The sequence below is a fragment of the Anopheles merus genome, chromosome 3L, assembly GCF_017562075.2.
Source record: "Anopheles merus strain MAF chromosome 3L, AmerM5.1, whole genome shotgun sequence".
NCBI lineage: Eukaryota > Metazoa > Arthropoda > Insecta > Diptera > Culicidae > Anopheles > Anopheles merus.
Window position 1 is genome coordinate 4844359 of NC_054085.1, and position 18189 is coordinate 4862547.

The 18189-nt window shown below is 42.0% G+C and overlaps 1 protein-coding gene across 3 annotated transcripts in view; it reads left to right on the forward strand.

Moving 5' to 3' along the window:
- LOC121598749 (serum response factor homolog) overlaps nt 1-18189 on the forward strand; it is a 118559-nt gene that overhangs the window by 481 nt on the left and 99889 nt on the right. For 2 of the 3 annotated variants that reach the window (XM_041926004.1, XM_041926003.1), the window contains exon 2: nt 64-1991. In XM_041926004.1, the coding sequence (XP_041781938.1) occupies nt 1458-1991 (534 nt within the window). In that variant the 5' untranslated portion in view covers nt 64-1457. The remainder of the gene's footprint in view (nt 1-63; nt 1992-18189) is intronic. The other variant, XM_041926005.1, reaches the window with a different exon arrangement.

Sequence of the window (18189 nt, forward strand, 5' to 3'; positions counted from 1 at the left end):
CTGTCGCTTCTTTCACTTGGTGTCGGTGTTAGAATTGATTAGAAAATTTAATCATCGTTTTAGGTGCAAGGATCGAGCGAAAAGTGATCAACCTAATGAAATTACTCGTCAAGATTGTGAATCGTTCTGTTAAATACGCGTTTTTTTTAAGAACAGAAAACACAAGTAATGCAATGAAGTAAAAAACATCGACTACCAACGCTTAATACAGATCGAAGAAAATTTAAGAAAGAGTTGTGTACCAAATTTCTGTTTAAAAAAAACCATGTTTATGTGATATCACGTCGGAAATCAAGTCTAGCAAGTGTTAATTTTTCGTAAGTGAAAACAACAAGTGCTAAAGAATAGCAGATTTGATTCGTCAAATAATCAATGCTCACCTGTTGCTGTACGCCTGTAAGATTTCTTCTGGACCAAGGCTGCGTCGGAGAATCCTTTGGATTTGACTGCTGAGTTTGCTGATGTGTTCCTGACCTGTTGCTGATGTTCCCGGTTTGCTGTGGTGCTGTAGCTGTTGCTGTTTGCGGACCTGGAGAATGCGGTTTTGCTGACCATCATCATTTTCATCGTGGGAATTCAGTACCTGCCTCTATCGACGAGGGACAATTTCTCCCGAACGTTGCCTTCTGAGCATCTACCAAAAAGAAAATCGTCCTGTACCGTACATCAACATATTCTGCGAAAACTATCCACCCCAGCTGAACCACCCTGTGCCACCCGCCACTGTCACGGCGCAGCTGTCAAACGCCCGGTTGACGTTTGCGAGTTTGTTTTGAAGTTTGATTGTTTTGATTTCGGAAGACCGTGTTGTTTTGCGGTTCGCGAAACCGGATCAATCCGTGATTCCGGCACGGTTCGTGTGAAATCCGCGTATCTAACGCGTTATCGGGCCGGGAAGTAAAGTACTACAGCGCAGTGGTAAGAGTAGGCTATGCGATAAAAAACCCTTGTGCGCTGTGAAAGATAGCGAGCAGGAAAGAAACACCGTCTATCACAAAGCTCGTTATCGCGGTTTCCCCACTCAGTTCTTTTCTTATTGCGAATTCGGTGTTCGTTGTTCGTTGGCCAGGTTAGTTAGGTACAGTGTGTCGTGTGTATTCGCGAGATTTTTAAGTGTGACAACAGCGCCCACTTGTGTGCTCTTGTGGAGAAACGCGTCAACCTTTCCACGTCGGCAACATACGCGCAAGGGGTTACTTCCGACCGTGTGCGAAAAAGCGTTTTTCGTATAGTGAGTGTGATTGTGTACCTCCGGGGTCCGCTCTGCAGTGAAATAACGTGTCTGTCTGCAGTGCTGTGAATCTCTACTTGTTCTTGTGGTTGTGGCCACGCTACTCAAATCGACCCCGCGCTTGCTTCGTCCAGTAGCAACCAAAGCCTGTGCGTACCCGGCCGCCAGTGCCAACCTTTTTTTTGTGACCACCGGTACTATAAAAGGCGCAAAAATTTGGGAAATAATGGATCCCACCGGTGGGCGCGATTCGCGCTACAATCTGAACTACAGTATGAGCATGATGAGCGAATCGCCAGAGATATACGGCAACCCGAACGTGTCTCTGGCGCGCCCACCGAGCGGTGGTCTGGTCGGGCAGGTGATGTCCCGCGGTGGGAACGGTGGAACGGGCTTGATGAACGCCAATGGTCCACAGTGCGGTAGTGGCGGTGGTGGTGGTGGTGGTGGTGGTGGTGGTGGTGGAGGTGGCGGCGGCGGAGGTGGTGGTGGCTTGTCTCGCGGCATAAAGCGCACCAACTCGGACTGCTACGACGATCGGCAACAGATGGTCGGGTCGCAGAACATGACCGGACTCGATGGGTGCACCGTCGGGTCCGAGGTGGTGGACGACAGCTACACCTCGCTGCAGCCGAAAAAATCCCCTCCCAGCAATGGAAAGAAGACGAAGGGCCGTGTTAAGATTAAGATGGAATATATCGACAACAAACTACGGCGGTACACGACGTTTTCTAAGCGCAAGACCGGCATCATGAAAAAGGTAAGCTGGTTTATTATTCTTTTGCATCAGGACGTTTTACTGCACAATCTGCAATCTGGACAAAAAGTTGAGAAGAATGGTAGTGTACGAAATTCTTCATATTTTCCCCAATATTTATTTACAGCATTATTTCTCAACTATTTTTAAATAAAAGTAAAAAAAACCTTTATGATCATTGCAAACCATCAAATGTATTGCCGATGTAGGAAGCGATACTTTAAGCGATGCAATAAAGGGTACACAATTATCTCGAGGCCGTTAAAAAAAATCTTGTGAGCATGTGAAAATAAATGGAAAAATAAATAAGAATCATAAATCTAAATACTTCATCGATACTTAAATTTTATACTTTATCGATAGCTATCACTGAACTTTTTTTGTCTTTGAATGCTGCCTCATGAATTAATTATTTATGTGGTAGTTCCAAAGTCTCCTGGAACTAAATCATTGCTATTTATTTTGCATCTGGTGGTTTTATTAAGAGCCGCAATGCTCTATTTACCTAGGGTTGAAATCCTTTATTCGCGTTATTAATATCAAAAGCCACATTGCGAAAGCTACATGCGGATTGCGAGCTTTTCTTTACCGATAACCCACTGGTGTGTTGGATGGAAGCCCTGACTTAGAATGTCGGCTGAATTCCACCTACATATGGACCGTTTCCTAGTAGATCACAAGCGTGCCAACAAGCATATCAATTTCAAACACGTTAGAATAGTGAAAAACTAAAAACAAAAAAAAAACAATTTCAATATAATTCATTGAATTAAACAAATGAAATCAATTATTAAATTATAGAGGAAAATAGTATGAATTTCTTCGTATTTTGTTTTCTATTTGAGTGAAATATAATGCGATCCGTTGTGGTTTCAGTAGCAAATAACTAATGCAGGTTAAAGTACTGTCAATTTGGTTTATCTTATCGATTTTTCCTATCTCTTACCCGACGTAATCATCGAACTCTCTATTCAATACCATATAAGTAGCAATAGAAAAGGGGTGCGGGTAACGGAATAACTGATTTGTGTCTTAACGATAGGTGAAACTATTTAGCTCGTTTCGTTTAGCTCGGCCAGAATATAAAACGATCGTTAATGTGTAATATTGAAGCATCGGAATATGCATTGCGATGATATGATATGAAAATTTCGAAAAGTGACAGTTTTCGGCAATGGTATATTATTAGCAATGGTATAATAATTTAAATTTATTTGCTGGATTCTTTACTTTGATGTGGACTAGTTAAAATGGCCCGGTTGGTTTGGTTTGGTTTACTTATTTTTATAGAGACTTTGAGGTCTAGCTCATTCGCCTCTTATGGCCCGGTTACAGGGCTACGCAACGTATATTGGGGGGTGTATAGTAATTGCTCTTCAATCAAACATTTTGTTTTTGAATCGTTTGTAAAAGTTTTTCTTTTGTGCTTTTATTACTTATTACATACATTGCAGTATATAAGGTTAGGATTTATTTATTTAATATTCTATACATTAAATTGTGGATAGTGTATCGCTTGGAACAAACGGTTTATTTATCAAAATTCACACTGTTTGATATAAATTTGCTTTACCTTTAAGATTAGATGTTCCAGGTAATATCAAATCCCGTGGTATTTTGGTATACAGCCTGGACGTTAGTATCTGTCGGAAGTGGCCATATCGCAGCACCACCTTATCACCCAACATTTGGCGATTTCATAACGTCCTGTAGGGCGTGATCGAGGGCGCGAGCTTCTAGAGCATAAGACTGCTCACGGATGTCTCGTTCCATACGATCAGTGATGCCTGTTACATCAATTTAGCCTGTGCTGACTGTACACGAATATTACGTCCCCCGGTCAGCAGCAGAGCAGCAATTCTACTCAAAGTAACTGCGAATGCAATTCGATTGGCGACACGCAAGAATAGTTTCGAGGCTGGATTGTTCTGTCAAACTGTAGCTGTCCACTGCTGCGGTAGCTACATCGTACACCGGTCATTGCTCGTTGTTTAAACGGTTCACGTCTACTAATATCTTGTCCAATACATCGATATCATAAGAGTGCTCCACGTCCGCCAAGGAAAATATTTCGGCTATGGATAAGGCGCATTGAAGCAGGTCTGGCAGTATCCGCACAAAGTCGGCTTAATGCGGTATACTCGAAAACATCGTCAGCGCCTTCCGCGGTGTCTTTTCGCACAGGTACTAATCAATAAGTCTCAGCGCTTCACAAAAGTGGTTCACGTTTGAGTCCTACAATAAGAGAGAATTCTGGGACATTCTCTCAGACAATGTATGGGCAAATAGGTCACGCAGATGATTCGGCATTCGGCATTCGGCTTTTGAAATGAGACTGCTTCCTGTAGTGTCCTTGTTGATGTCGTCCTGCAGCAATCCGGACATGAACAGTACATCATGCGGCCAAAAAAGATATCAGTCTGGCGGCGGCGCGCGATCGACTGGTTACCCGTACCAACATACCACGAAAGCTGCTGCAATTAATTTTAAGTTTACCTTGAAATGTTAACCAACTTCACAACGAATGGACGATATTCGTATGTTTGTTTGAGGTAAACATGATTGTCGTTTAACGTCCGACGCCTACATCGATGAATCACTATGTCGGAGCAAAGTGTGCAAGAAAACCAACAGGGTACAAAAATCATCCAAGCTATTTGCACCTAACATCAACTCACTAACCAACATCGTCTCACTATAGAGTGAAAAAGTAACGCTCTATAGTGAGAGATTGAAAATGATAACCTTTTTGTAAAATTTGTTACAGGATAAATTAACATTCCTTTGAATGTTAATGTTTTGAATTTTTTTTGCTAGAATCAGTAATGCTTTTCTTTTGATAGTCATCTAGAGTCGTAAACTCTGGCAATTGTCGAAACAAATCAAGTACTAATTATGTTTCAACCGGTTTACCCAAAAACAATCACACCAGCTTAATAAAATTGTCATCGGACGTTCTTTCGTTCTTCCAATGGGTAGGACAGAAGAGAGTAGATCTTAAGGTGACGATCGTGTTGCGTGCCTAAATGCAGAAAATGTGAAATTTGCCAAAACACATCTTCTCGCACCTTTCGGATAGTTTTTCATGATGGTATTACTTCTTATTCCTTATTTTATGCGATGAGGGCGCGGCAACTCTGTTGGGACTGATTCTTTTTTTTTCACTTGCCCAAGAACGGACATCCTAAAGCGTGGTGGCAGTTACACTCGATTTTTCTCCTTGGCTTGCGCTGCAGCATTTAGTGCAGGGAATGTCGTAAAAAGTCCGAAACTGCTCCGATCTTGTTAATAATAAAATAATTACTCTCTTGTCTCCTGTCGCACGTGGTCCGCAGCACACTGATCCTTGTGCCGAAGTGTTCCCGATAATTAACGACTCACACAGATACACATGGTACCTCAAACGGTGGCAGTACGGTCAGCAACAATTTTGTTTGTTTGTTTGCTGTCCTTTGATATGAAAAAAAGATTCATTTTTATCGAAATACAGCTTAAACCGAAAATTAAGCCTCGATTTTGCAACCGTGTAGGACCACCACCATTAGACTAGAGAGACACTCGTATGTGCCATCGTAATTGTCGAATGGCCAATTATTCACCCTTTCTCTTTTTTCCGAAACATGTATACTTTTGGAGCTCTCCTACCCGATATGGAGGTTTCTTTTTGGCGTGGCACATAGGAAGGAAGCTTCGGCACGGGTATAGAAAGGAGTTTGACGATCTGAGCATCACCCTCACTCGTGCGTAGCCCATCGTAAGCGGGAGATTAATAAATAAATAAAACACCAATAAAATGTGTTCATTAATTTTTGCGAGTTGGAACCTGGCTCGAGATGCCGTTCCGAGAACGGTGTGATGACGGCTATCATCTCGGCCTAGCGAGAAATGTTTGAATATATCTTCTCGATCCTGTGTCAAGCTAGCTAAAGGGGCGCGCTGTTTATTGGGGGCAGAGATTTTGACAAGTAAAGAAAAAATACAACTAAATAATTACCATCATATAGGAGCGAAGGACGCAAGAGAAGAAAAAAAAACACTCACATAACATCCTTATTGGGGACCCGACGTAGATGTTTAAAATTTATTGCAGCTGAGGTACCTCGAACCTGTGAATATTTTTTTTTGTTGTGTGTTTAAAGCGAAGGCGCATCGTTAGCAGATTCGGGAGAAATGCACCTTTCGATGGTGGTGACGGTAACATTCAATTATTTTTTCGCACATTTTGATGTGGCCTGTCCCGTGTCATCGAACGCACGTCGTCGACCCGTCGCGGGGAAGGAACACAAGTCAACATGATCCTGTAAACAACACCTAGTAAAACAGATCTCCTCTTGCACTCGTACAGAGTACCGGGCTGCAGGCTCTTGCCATTTGTCTGTTGGTGCTTCACCTTTGAACACTTGCAGTTCCGGAACACTGCAGCTACTTTGAAGTGTAGCCGAACGCCTGAGGTCGTTGCATGCTGACGTTGTATTTTTGGAGACGTTTTGCTTTTGCAGCCCGTCCCAGACTAATAAAAAGGCACTGCAACTGACTGCAGGACGTGGCAAAGGTTTTGGTGTGGTAGGCAAGTCAGATTGCAGGTCTTCCTTTATTTTTGTATGAAGATTTCATCGCTTCTCGTTTGATGTGTTACGAAGCATGCTTCCAATGCTATAATTTAATTAATCTTTAACCATCAACTTTAACATCGCCATCATTATCGGGCTCGTAAAAAACGTGTTATCAGGAAGGTAGGGTTTCAAGTTACTGTGATATTGCCTCGGGATGTGAATGGATATCGCCTGAGAAGCTCGCCGTTAACGTACGATAGATAGCTCAGGATTTACTGCTGGAGGAGTTATCCTTCCCGCAACTTCTGAGATCCTCGTAGCATCGTGGGTGATGTAACGCTAGATTTTGTTTGATACTAATGTATCCGTTTAATCACTGGCCCTATTTTCACTTGTTCGGGAGTATTGGTTTCGTCAGTCAAGTGTACATGTGTGTGTGTTTGAGTGCGTGCGTGAGCTAATTGTATGATTGTAATTTGATGTTTACGCGCTCACTGGTTACGCAGAAAGCTTTGGCGTGAAATTAAGCGTCAACTTTACGGCTGGAACAAAAAGATCGTTTGTGTTAACCTCTTCCCGGGAAAACCGGATCCGTGCTCGTCCATCGTTGTGCGTGTTTGCGTGATCAGTAGCACTTATGCGAAAAGTGTTAAAGTCCTGTGGGATGGCTTAATTTTAAGCAAACGCGTTTTTTTAGGCTTTGCGGTAAAGACGTGTTGCCGACGGGCATTGTCGTGACTGGTTGACCTGCACCGCACTAAACCATGGTAGCCCGAGGAGAAAATGGCATGGTACAGAAGCGTTCCAAATGTCACACTATAGGTGCAAAAAAATCATGAACGGTTGGTAGTAACCAGTGACCAAGCAGCACTGAACACCAAACTCAGGGTTTAGTACGTTGCGAGATCAATGCGTTTGCCAAGCGTTCTGATTATGATATAATCAATTAATAGGCGCTTTCTTTCTCCACGTCTCAGAGTGGTAATACCCAGCATCAACAATATCACTTTACGGCACATTTCCTGTCCTGATACACAGGAAGAATGTCTTTTAAATGAGTCTGTTGCTTAAACTCTCTGGCGTGGTCAATGAATTCGCGAACTTTACTGCGTGCTATAAAAATATTGCTTAATATCCGTGTGCGGATAATCTGTGCATCGGATGCTGAAACGGAGATTTCCTTAGTTTTTGTTGGGTTTCAATTAAGTGTATGGGCACTAAATAACTAAACATTTGCGTCAGCTGATTTGGGGAATGGATGATCCTGTATTCCTGCACAGGATTTGTATACTTGCATAAACACAGCGAATAATGTTTCATTAAATGTTTATAAGCTTGCGGATGCTATTGTGAGCACTGATATTTGGACAGGTATGTAGTGGTAAAAGCGAACACGAAGAAGTAGGTTTTCAAATGATTTCATCATCCACACTAGACGATTTGTGTTATGAATGAATGCTCCAGATGGTCGTACCCTTGATTGGTAGAACCTTACGCAGTATGGGGTTTCGGTTAGTTGGAGGTGGCACTGTGAACAATTTCTAACTTCTTGGTGGGGGGACCATAACGACGACGATATACAGTGTTCGATCAACCGAAACCATGGCGAAAGCGAACAGTGGCAAAGCGAAAGGGAGATTCGGAGAAAGGGCATCCGCTGGTCGGAGAGGGATGTATTTTTGTGTAACTGCTGAATGGGGTGTAGAGTGAGTATGGTGCTAGAAAAGGAGAGAAAAGTGTAGCGAGAGCGAGAGAGGTGCGCGAGGCGACTAACGTTCCGATGTAGCAATCGGAGCAATGGTGTGCGGAAATCTGCACGGCACATGTTACATCTTCGTCTGGTATGCACGTTGTAGAGCGGAAAATGCCACAAAGTGTTCGGAAAATTCATTAGAAGTTGCTGAAAACATTTAGTTGTGCGAAGATGAATTTTCGGAATTTGCGCGAAAAGTACAGAAAAGGCCACCCAACGGGAACAGTTGTAGCCGGCAGTGGGCTGACCTAACAAAACGTTTTGGGGTCGGTTCGAGCTCCTCTGGGGCATTTCTCATCCACTTGGGCTTGTGAGGGGCATTTGTTAGTGCGCATATGTTTTGTGTACAGCACAGTGAACTGTACAAATCGCAAAGCGTTTGGAATTTGAACCATAGACCATAGGAACAGGAACGACGGCCAGCAACGTTTGCTGGTAGGCTGCGAGGCATGATATGCTGGAAGCCTGTCGCCGGTATGCCTTTCGATGTCTTTCGGCCGAAACCTGTGCGTACTTGAATCGGTGTACCAGGATGCAGCTTTTCGATTCAGTTGACACGCTGGACTTGACCTCTAATGCTAGTTTAGCATCCATTGGTGTATGTACATTCTTTAGAAGATTTCTCCAAAGCGGAACTAGCGACTAAATTCAATGAAACATTCGTATGCGAACAGACCAGATGGTTCGTTGGTGTTGTTGAATTTTTTCCATCCCAGTATACGTAGAGCGGCATTCAGCGACACACAATTCAGTCCGGCGCTATCGTCAAGCGCAACCGTTAAAGTCCGAAAGCGTGGAGTTGCTTGGAGATTAGATAAAGCCGCCGCTCGAACTATCCCAGTGTGCGCGCAGTGGTGTCTATCAGCAATCTACTAAGGTGCACAGCTTCAAGCGCTCTCCACCACGGGTCGTATGATAAGTCTTGTGATATCGCATCACGACTAGCCTACACACAGCCACAGGTATTAGCATTCGTATTTCTTGAGCAGAATGTTGATACCATGAGGACGTGACTATCACAGTTATCGTTCACCCGCTCGATGAAACACAGCCTTTTGCTATATGTGTTTATGCGTCTGGTCGGTGGGTTTTAATCTATCCATAACCCTTACCGTTGGCGTCGCTACGTAATGCGGAGTCTATCGCGGAGTGCCGACCTAGGGTCGTCTATCACATAATTAACACTTTTTCAATTAGATGGTCTTTGGTGGGGTAGGCACACTTGGTACATTAACATCTGAGGATCTTGTTGTATCTAAGAAGGCTTCTTGCCATCTGCTACTCCTTCTTTCCCTTCGTCGCAGAACAGTGAGACTAACGGGGCACTCATAAATCTAAAAGCCGTCAGCAAACGTCGGTAACGGTGGTCGTTCCAGCGATTCGTTCCACGTCGTTTCGTTTTGACTCGGAAAAGGCGCAAAGGAAAAAGCGACGGCGACGACGACAATGTGGTCTTGTTTCTTAAATTACTTTTAAATTGTAAACCCATTGTGCGTTTGCTTCTGGTGAGAGGTGTCGGTTGTAGGCACGTAACGTTGTGATCATGTGTACTTTCCCGGGGGGAGTGTAATTTGGGGGATAAGGATGGATATTTCTTATCGTTTGGAAATGGCCCCACCCTCTGTACATATTGCCTCAATAATGTCTGATGAATGAGTTAAGTTAAATGTTTTGATCGTTGAGCTTCTACGGCGCTGAACTTAATAATCAGCAGCATCATCATCATCACCATCATCATCATATCGCATCGATCTCGATGAGCTAGGAGCTCATATGAGCAGATGACGATCTTGTTATGAAGCGGTAAAGAAAGAGATAAAATCATAGAATCATAAGACGAGGAAATCAGAAGAGAAACAGCTATCGATCGTTGGGTCGATCGATTTTGCTTTCGCTTCTTCAGTGAGCTCACGGTACTGCTGCCGTTGCTGTTCGTTTAGTGTTGTGAAGAAGTCATTAACTCTCGAATAGCGTTTGCTTTGATCCCGATCCTGGAAGAAATAACTCCTGGATTTTGGGCTGGGATGGCATTCGCACCTTGCGTAGCGCTTGCGTAGCGGAGCTTGGGAGTTTATCAACTTCTTTTCTTCGTAATTAAAGGCGTAGAAAATGAACTTAACGAGGAGTCAACGAGCTCTTTTTATCGGGACGATCGAAATCTTTGAACGCTTACGCGATTTGGCGCACGCGCTTCGAAGTCCATTCGTGGCCCCTACTCGCATTGGTTACTGCGGACAGCGATCCCTTCGAAGGCTCTTGTAGGAATGTGGCTAAAAACAAGCTGAGAGGTGGCGCTCGTTGAGATAAATCATTCAGAATGGGGGAATGGAGTTTCCCTCGCCATTCAAGCGACGCTTATCGGCAGGGATGAAGGGACTTAATTTTTCATTTCACGTAGATTTTTTATGACAAGACAGTTAGCCATTTAGCAAAAAACTGTTCATGTTTTTTTTGTTAGCTGTAGCTTGCAGGAATGTTTGAGTTTTTGTTGATGAGTTCTAGCAAGCCGTAGATAACGTGATTGGTTCGTTGCTTACGGCGTTTTTTTGAAATCCATTTTTAAACATTTCGTCAAGCCATTGTCTTGTCGTACAGTACACCTGTTCTTTTTTTCGAACGATAGAGAAAAAAGAAACTAATTGCAGAAGATTGATTAGTGGGAGAAAGGAGATAGTCGAACTATCGTGTTCGTGCGGTTGTCGCATGACGATGTTTTTCTACGTGGTTTTATTTCTTTTCTTGTGTCGTAGCTGAGTCATAAGCAGATTACAGATAGATTGAAGTTTTATACAATTTCATCGAGTCAGTAGTCTGTCCAATTTTGTGGAAGTTGAAGTGTGGAGTTGTCGCTATTCACATGCTAATTACTGTATGATTTGTTTAAACGTGCCCTTCAATGATCCACGTATTCTTATTTGACATTTGCAAATTTTCAGATTTTTTTTCTATATTACATTCTTATTTTTTATGTATGGTTTGTTAAGAATTTAATTAGAAAAACACTAACTTTGTAGATTTTTCATAAATCAATTCTCGATGTAAAAGTTCGTTCATTACTTAGAAATAAGTAAATACATTAGAAATAAATACGCTGCAAATTTTCACATAATTGTAATAAGTATTCAATGTTGTATTTAATAGTTTTAGCCTAACGTGATATTCCGCTGCATTTCTATTGCGCACATCAAGTATCGAATATTATGTCCGTAGCTGTTAGTGAATTTTTGGCACAAAACAATTAGTTCGTATTCGTGCGACTGCTTGTTCTACTATACAGCACGTTTCCGCATACGCTTCTATTAGACGAAGAGCTTAGAAAAACAACCAGCTAGGCACACTAAATTTTGAACCCATTTTCAAAATAAACACAAGAATTCATCATTTGCTTTTTTGAGCTGTGCAAGAAAAACAGGATGGGTCAAACGGAGGTAACGTAGAGAAAATGTAGGAGGCAAGGAAAATCCACCACAATTCATTACGACCCGCAAACCCGCAGGCCCATTCCTGATCCCGTGCGATGCACCCTCGCTGCTTTAATCGGTGTCTGCTAGATCTGTTTTTGGTTCTAGTGACACGAGAGCGCATGAGGAAAAATAGGTTACGCGGTCCACATTTGCTCCCGATGCGAACAAGTGTGCGCTCGCAAGCGCTCCTCCGCATACGGGCCATAGAACATTGAACGGGCAGCTAAAATATCACACCGTGCGTTCAGTGCCGCTTCTCTCACGAGGTGGTCGGAGGCAGTGCCGAAGGGGTTGTGGTGGTGCAAGCATACATGTTGGTGTATGCTGTACAGGGAGCGTGTGCAAGAATTGGTTCGGCAGCTCTGACGCGTAATCGGACGGCATGGTCGCGCGGCATCTGATCCGATCCGAAAATGGTCTAAATATAGAGAGTAAATACCGAATCGGTACGCGACACTCGGCCGGAAAACAGGTCTCTCGTAGCCCCCGGGGATGGTTTTTCGCGTATTAGGGAGTTTTTCACCACATTCGTGTTTTGTTGTGTGTGCATCACTACGCTTTAGCGTGTGAGTGAATGTTTTCCTTTGCTTCGTGTTACGCAAAGCAACACACGGCTCGGGCCAGACGACTTTTTTCATATTTGATTGCAATACCATGCCAGATTCAACGCTTTACCATGTTTACCTCGTACGATATTTCTTTTTAATGTATGTGGTGTTCTGTCAAGTTAGAAGTAATCAAATGCAGCTTACGAAAGAAATTCCAAACATTTTTTTTTCTGATAACTCAAAATCTTTCGGTACCAACAAAAGACTAATTTCATATGTATGGACTTTTTCGCTGCAGGTAGTTTTTCATGGGTAAAAATATGTTTTATATATTTCGATCAATTTAATTATCTTGCTTTTGCAACACATATTATTTAATTATAGAATATTGTTTTTCTTTCAAACTTCAAAGTCGCAGTCTCGTATAATTTGTTGTACACCTACTTATTTGGAGCGTATTTTTGTTGCTAAACTGGGACTCTGAAGTGTAGGGAGTTTTTTACGGATGTGCCGTGTTGTCCCCTTGTGCACCACGACATTTGCATGGGCGGCAATTTGGATTTTGACTCTCACATACATACGTTGAAAGGCTGCCCACGCCATGTGAACGGTCGGCGCAACCCCGGCGTTATCCTCAGTGATGTAGTCTTTTTGAGATATTGGAGATTGGAGATGCGTTTCAAAACGGGAACCACCTTCGCTATTCAATCGACTCTGACGCTAGGATTTGTGATTGTGTTGAAGCTCGATCAGAAAATCACGAGGAAGGAGAAAGACTGTTGGCTTGGTGCCACTGATGTATCTTCGATGACAGTCTGCAGAAAGTGTGAGTGTAGGAAATGCGAATGAAAAACGAAAAAAATCATTACATCGTTTTTTGGCCACAATGTTGCACGCACGCAGCTCGAGCTAAAAACGACAGCAGAAATGAATCGCTACTCTTTTTCGCAGCTAAAGATACGTACGGGAAACCGGTAAACTGGCTGTTAATTACTGTTTGGTCGGGCTACTATCGAACTCTTCAGCTTATTACGCTTCCGAGCAGAAATCGTATTCAGTTTCATACGTTTATGCGTGGGTTAAAATTGTCTCAAAAGTATAAGTGGTTGAGAAAAATAAAATGAATGAAAACTAATTGGGTTCTTGTGGTTGTGGTTCTTCGAGCATGATTGCTATTTATCGCTTGAGTTTCAGCCAAACGTGCAAACCTTCTGTTTTGTCAAATTGAATGACTCATCATCATACTTTTAGTTTAAAAACATACTAAGAACATGTAGATTAAACCTTCTTATTTGCCTTATACGCGTATCACATCTACCCCGGCAGAGGTGCGGCACTAAAACTAATGATATTCAATACGTGGCGTAGAGAATTCGGATTGGCATAGCTATGGAATATATTTATTCCATTCCCAGTGCAACAAATGATTTAATCAGTTCAATTTCATCGGATTGTACTGAACAAATGTAGAAACATTAATTTGACATCGAAAAATAGGTTAATAAGAAATAGGAAGGAGATAATATTTTACTGTTTGAAATTATTATCCTTTTACAGATAGAATAAAAAGAAACCAGGATGCAGCATGTTAAAAAACTTAACGAATTTTAAGAATATACTAGAGTAATACCAAGTCAATAAATGAAAACTTCTGCTTAAATACTTTAAGGCTAGGAATTATATCAATCCTGCCTCAAGCGTCAATATATAATTATGATTTGTTTATTTTAAACTCACTTTATTTATTGAACCGTACTGGGTGAAGCTTGAACGCAAAGAGAAAGATCCAGTGTTCGACATGCTACGTTATTCGTCCGGGCATAACGAGTTCGAGCAGTCAGTGAAACGCGTTTGTATTGCTCTGTCAAATACTTCACAGTTTCGTCATATTGCTTCTAACTATGATAATTTATGTGTGCCTATAGTATTTCCTTAATTATATGTATATATATATGCTCTAATATCACCCATAGTAAAATCCATCGTTTCTAAAAACGGAAGAAAATTTTATTTTTTCACTCCCGAATTGCTATGATCGTCGAAATGAGCGGATTCCAAATGCAATCGAAACAAGCAGTCTTTTTGTTTGTTTGCGATAACCTCATGCTGAAATGGGTGATTAATTTAAATGTGAAATGTTCAAATCACACGAGCCGACTGATTGGAATGTGTTTTATAAATTCAGGAAGGTGACGGTTGCAAATTTGGTAGCGTTAACGGTTCCAGGCTGGATAACAGGTGTCATGCAAAAGATCTGTCGCTGCCGTTTCATGGTTGTCGTTTTATCGTCCACTCCTATCTTATGCTAAAGGAACGTCCGATCGAAACGCCCGCGGATCACACGCTGCATTTTTGACGGGATGATTGTGCAAAGTGTAGTTTCACCAGCTTCTTGTACACCTGACCCACTCGCGGGAGGGTTTTGGTGCTTATATGCTACACTCACAAAGGATTCGATGGTATACGACCCAATGTACCGGGATATCATCTCTCTATCTATTGCTATCTCTTTCTTCTGTCCATAGACCAAAGCTCGCAGACAGTGTTAAGGTGGTTCGCACCATTAATCATTTGACACGTAGGAAAGCATTCTTTCGCATGCCGTCGTTATGAAACGATCGTTTAGAGCTGAATCTGAGTATGGTGAGGGGGGAAATGCTTTTACTATTACTAATATTTCTCGGCCCGAAACACCCGTATTTAAGGTTTGGGCAGTGCCCACTATCGGCACCCTCCTATGTCAGACGCTAAGACTACGGGCGGCTTAAGAAACGATGATTTGCAGCTTTTTTGTCCTGGAGGAGATTTCTACCTTGGCAGAAGCCATGGTGTGCGGCAAGGTGCCAACCAGAGCAAACATATTTACATACAAACTTTCGGGGGTGGACGACTTCCACCGAGACCGACGATTGGACGACGCGTTTTGTGAATGTTTGTCGAAGCAACCTGTCTTTTTTTACCTTACCTTCTACTTCGTTCGACTCGTTTGTGAGGAAATGGGGGTTTTAGCAGTTCGTCAAGCGCACTAGATTTAATGAGTTTTTGTTGACGTTAGTTTGACACGTTAGCCTTTTCCATGGAGAAGGTGGAAGTGTTTGAGCTGATCGCGTGTGCGCCTGATAGGCGGAATCCGATTGATCGATCGCTGATAGTAGGAGAAGAGTAAAGGTGGACCGAAAAGTTAAACTCTCTGCCTTAGCCTTGGTATCCTTTTTGACTTATTCCTAGATTGACGGTTTTTTTTCTGTAAAATTATCTCACCGAGCTGTTTCTAACACTCGTGCCGAGAGGAAACCGTTCCGCGTGCTTGCTGGATGGCTGCATGATACCGCGGGCAAGGCATAACATTAATCTTTTAATTATAAACCCATTCATAAGCGATTGTATCCGCTAGCTGTCAAATTTTCAAACCATCATCAGCTGTTAGTCGCGCTTGTTGAAATGTTGCTGTGGTGCGCCAGAATGGCTGCTATTGTTTTCCCGTTGGTGTTTTGGTTTTATTTAACGGAAAAGCAAACAAAACCAGGTTCTCCCTGTGGAAGAAAATGGGAAGGCAGATACGCTGGCGATTGATTGCATTATGATTGTGGATATTGGTATGACTATTGTTTTGTGATATGTCCAATCGGTTTGCATTTGATGCTCCGCCATTGGATGGTGGAAGGATAAGAAGATTTAATGAGAAGTGACTCGCAACAATACACTCTAGGTTTTCGGTGGTGATTGTTGTCATACTGGTGGCTCCATTATGATTGCAGTGCGGTCATTTGTCATTTTTCCCTGTGTTGGGATACAGGCCAAGCTCTGCTGATTTACATCACCATTGACATTTGCTTGTTGAAAAGGATTGATGAATCCGACGACAAGAGGGTGAAAGATTTTTTAAAAATGTAATGTCTGTTGTTGTAAGGAGTGCATTTTGTTTTAGGTATTTTTCCTCTTTGTATTTTTATAAAATAGTGTAATTATATGATAATATAAACCAGTTTATGTTCACCGTGTTATTTAATTTTCGATAGTCAATAGTTTGCATAAATTTTATTATTATTTTTATTTTATTTTCACTTTTTTATTAATTGGATTTTTGGATTGTTTGGACTTATTTTAGCATTTAGTATTTGCTCTCTTTAATCATCTGAGATGTTTGATTTCATAATTATTATGACTCATTGAAATTGTCTATTTTGGATTGTGTATGGTTAAGATTAATGTATGATATTTGTTAGTTAACGAATTTTCCTAAACAACAAACATATTGTTCAACATCATTTTATCAATGTTCCACAAAGCTGTTCTGTGATTTAATTCCCGCTTTTAAGCGATAAGGACTACCAAAACCAATCGCCAATTATCACGATTACAATCTTAACACAAATCCGTTACAAACGATTGGACCTGTCTACCTTCTCCACTTGCAACCGTTTGTGCATGGCGGCAACGGTGCGTGCTTTGACGTTGCTGATGCATTTTTGTTCTCCCTTTTCTCATCGAAATGCTTCGAGCTTGCTGCATGAGAGACAACATAACGGAAGGAAAAAAGAGGAAAATAATACACCACGATTGGCACGAAAGCACCCAGCTCCGATCGGTTCATTCGCACCTTGTGTCGTGATAATTGATCAATTGTATGTGTGTGTGTGTGTGTGTCTACGTTCGTATTTATTAGGCACGAGGATCGGCAAAAGTCTGTGGCGGTGCTGACAGCGGATACGCGTACGGTGTATATCGCACAAACGCCATTGAATTACATTTTAGGTGTCTTTTGTGTGTGATGTTATGCTGCAACTACTGCCGACAGAGTACACGCTTGAATTCCATTTTCGGGACCAGCATGAAATTTTGTTAAACTAGCAAGTTATTAAGTAAGGCTTCGAATAATGATTGACTTCTTTTTTTTACTTAACTCAAATTTGTGTTTTTTTAAGTACAGAAAACACATTACATGTAAATAATTCACTTTAATTTTAAAATAAGGCTTTTTATTGTACAAATCTTATTTTAAAAGATCACTTAATATTACGAGTTGAACCTTTCGGTTTCTTTTTAACCGTTTTTCCATCCCGATCTGAGGCATGGTGCCTAGGGCACCCAACGTGCACTGTAGAATGTATGTTTCAAAGGTGTTGATTTTATGGTTCATATTCATAAATTTATGCTTTTAACGCCTGCAGACGGTGTAAACTGAAGGAGAAAAGTGCACGGAGAACAAAAAAACAAGTTAAAGGCATTCCTCGACATCACCTCGCGATGCACATCGATGCAACGCGATTGTGGGCGAAACTCGCTTTGGAACGAAAGGGATGCATGTTGGTTTTGCGTGCGTGTGAAATGAGAACTAAATTTGGTTCATTTGCATGATGCCAATGCTGTGACGTTACAGGCGATGGGTCTCTGCTACTGTGCTGTGGGTTGCTAATACACACACGCTAGTTCGGCCAAGAAACGATCTCGACTCGTTGGAGTTGGGCCCGCAGCTTCCGGAGGCAACGTCATAAATAACGAATGCCTTCGTTATTCGCATCTGAGAAACCTTTGATTCTGCTGGTGCACCAGGCCAATGGTTTGGGTACAGCAACAAGCGGACCGGATGGTGTGGGTCTTACCCACCGTGTCAGGGAGCTGTTGTATCTTTGTGGTATATTTGAGCATTTACTTACATCCGTGCGATTCTGTTCGATTTGTTTGATTTTATTTGTGCATAAAACAGAAGCAATCTCGACAACGAACAGTATCAATGTCTTCAGCAATATACTACGAACTTGAAGTTTGAACTGGTTGTAACTAAGCATCAGAAGAGCGATGTTGAGCGAAGAAACAAAGGCAAGAAAAAAACAAAGCAAATTTTATTATGATCAGTGCATTGCGCTGTTGGCTTCTGTTTCT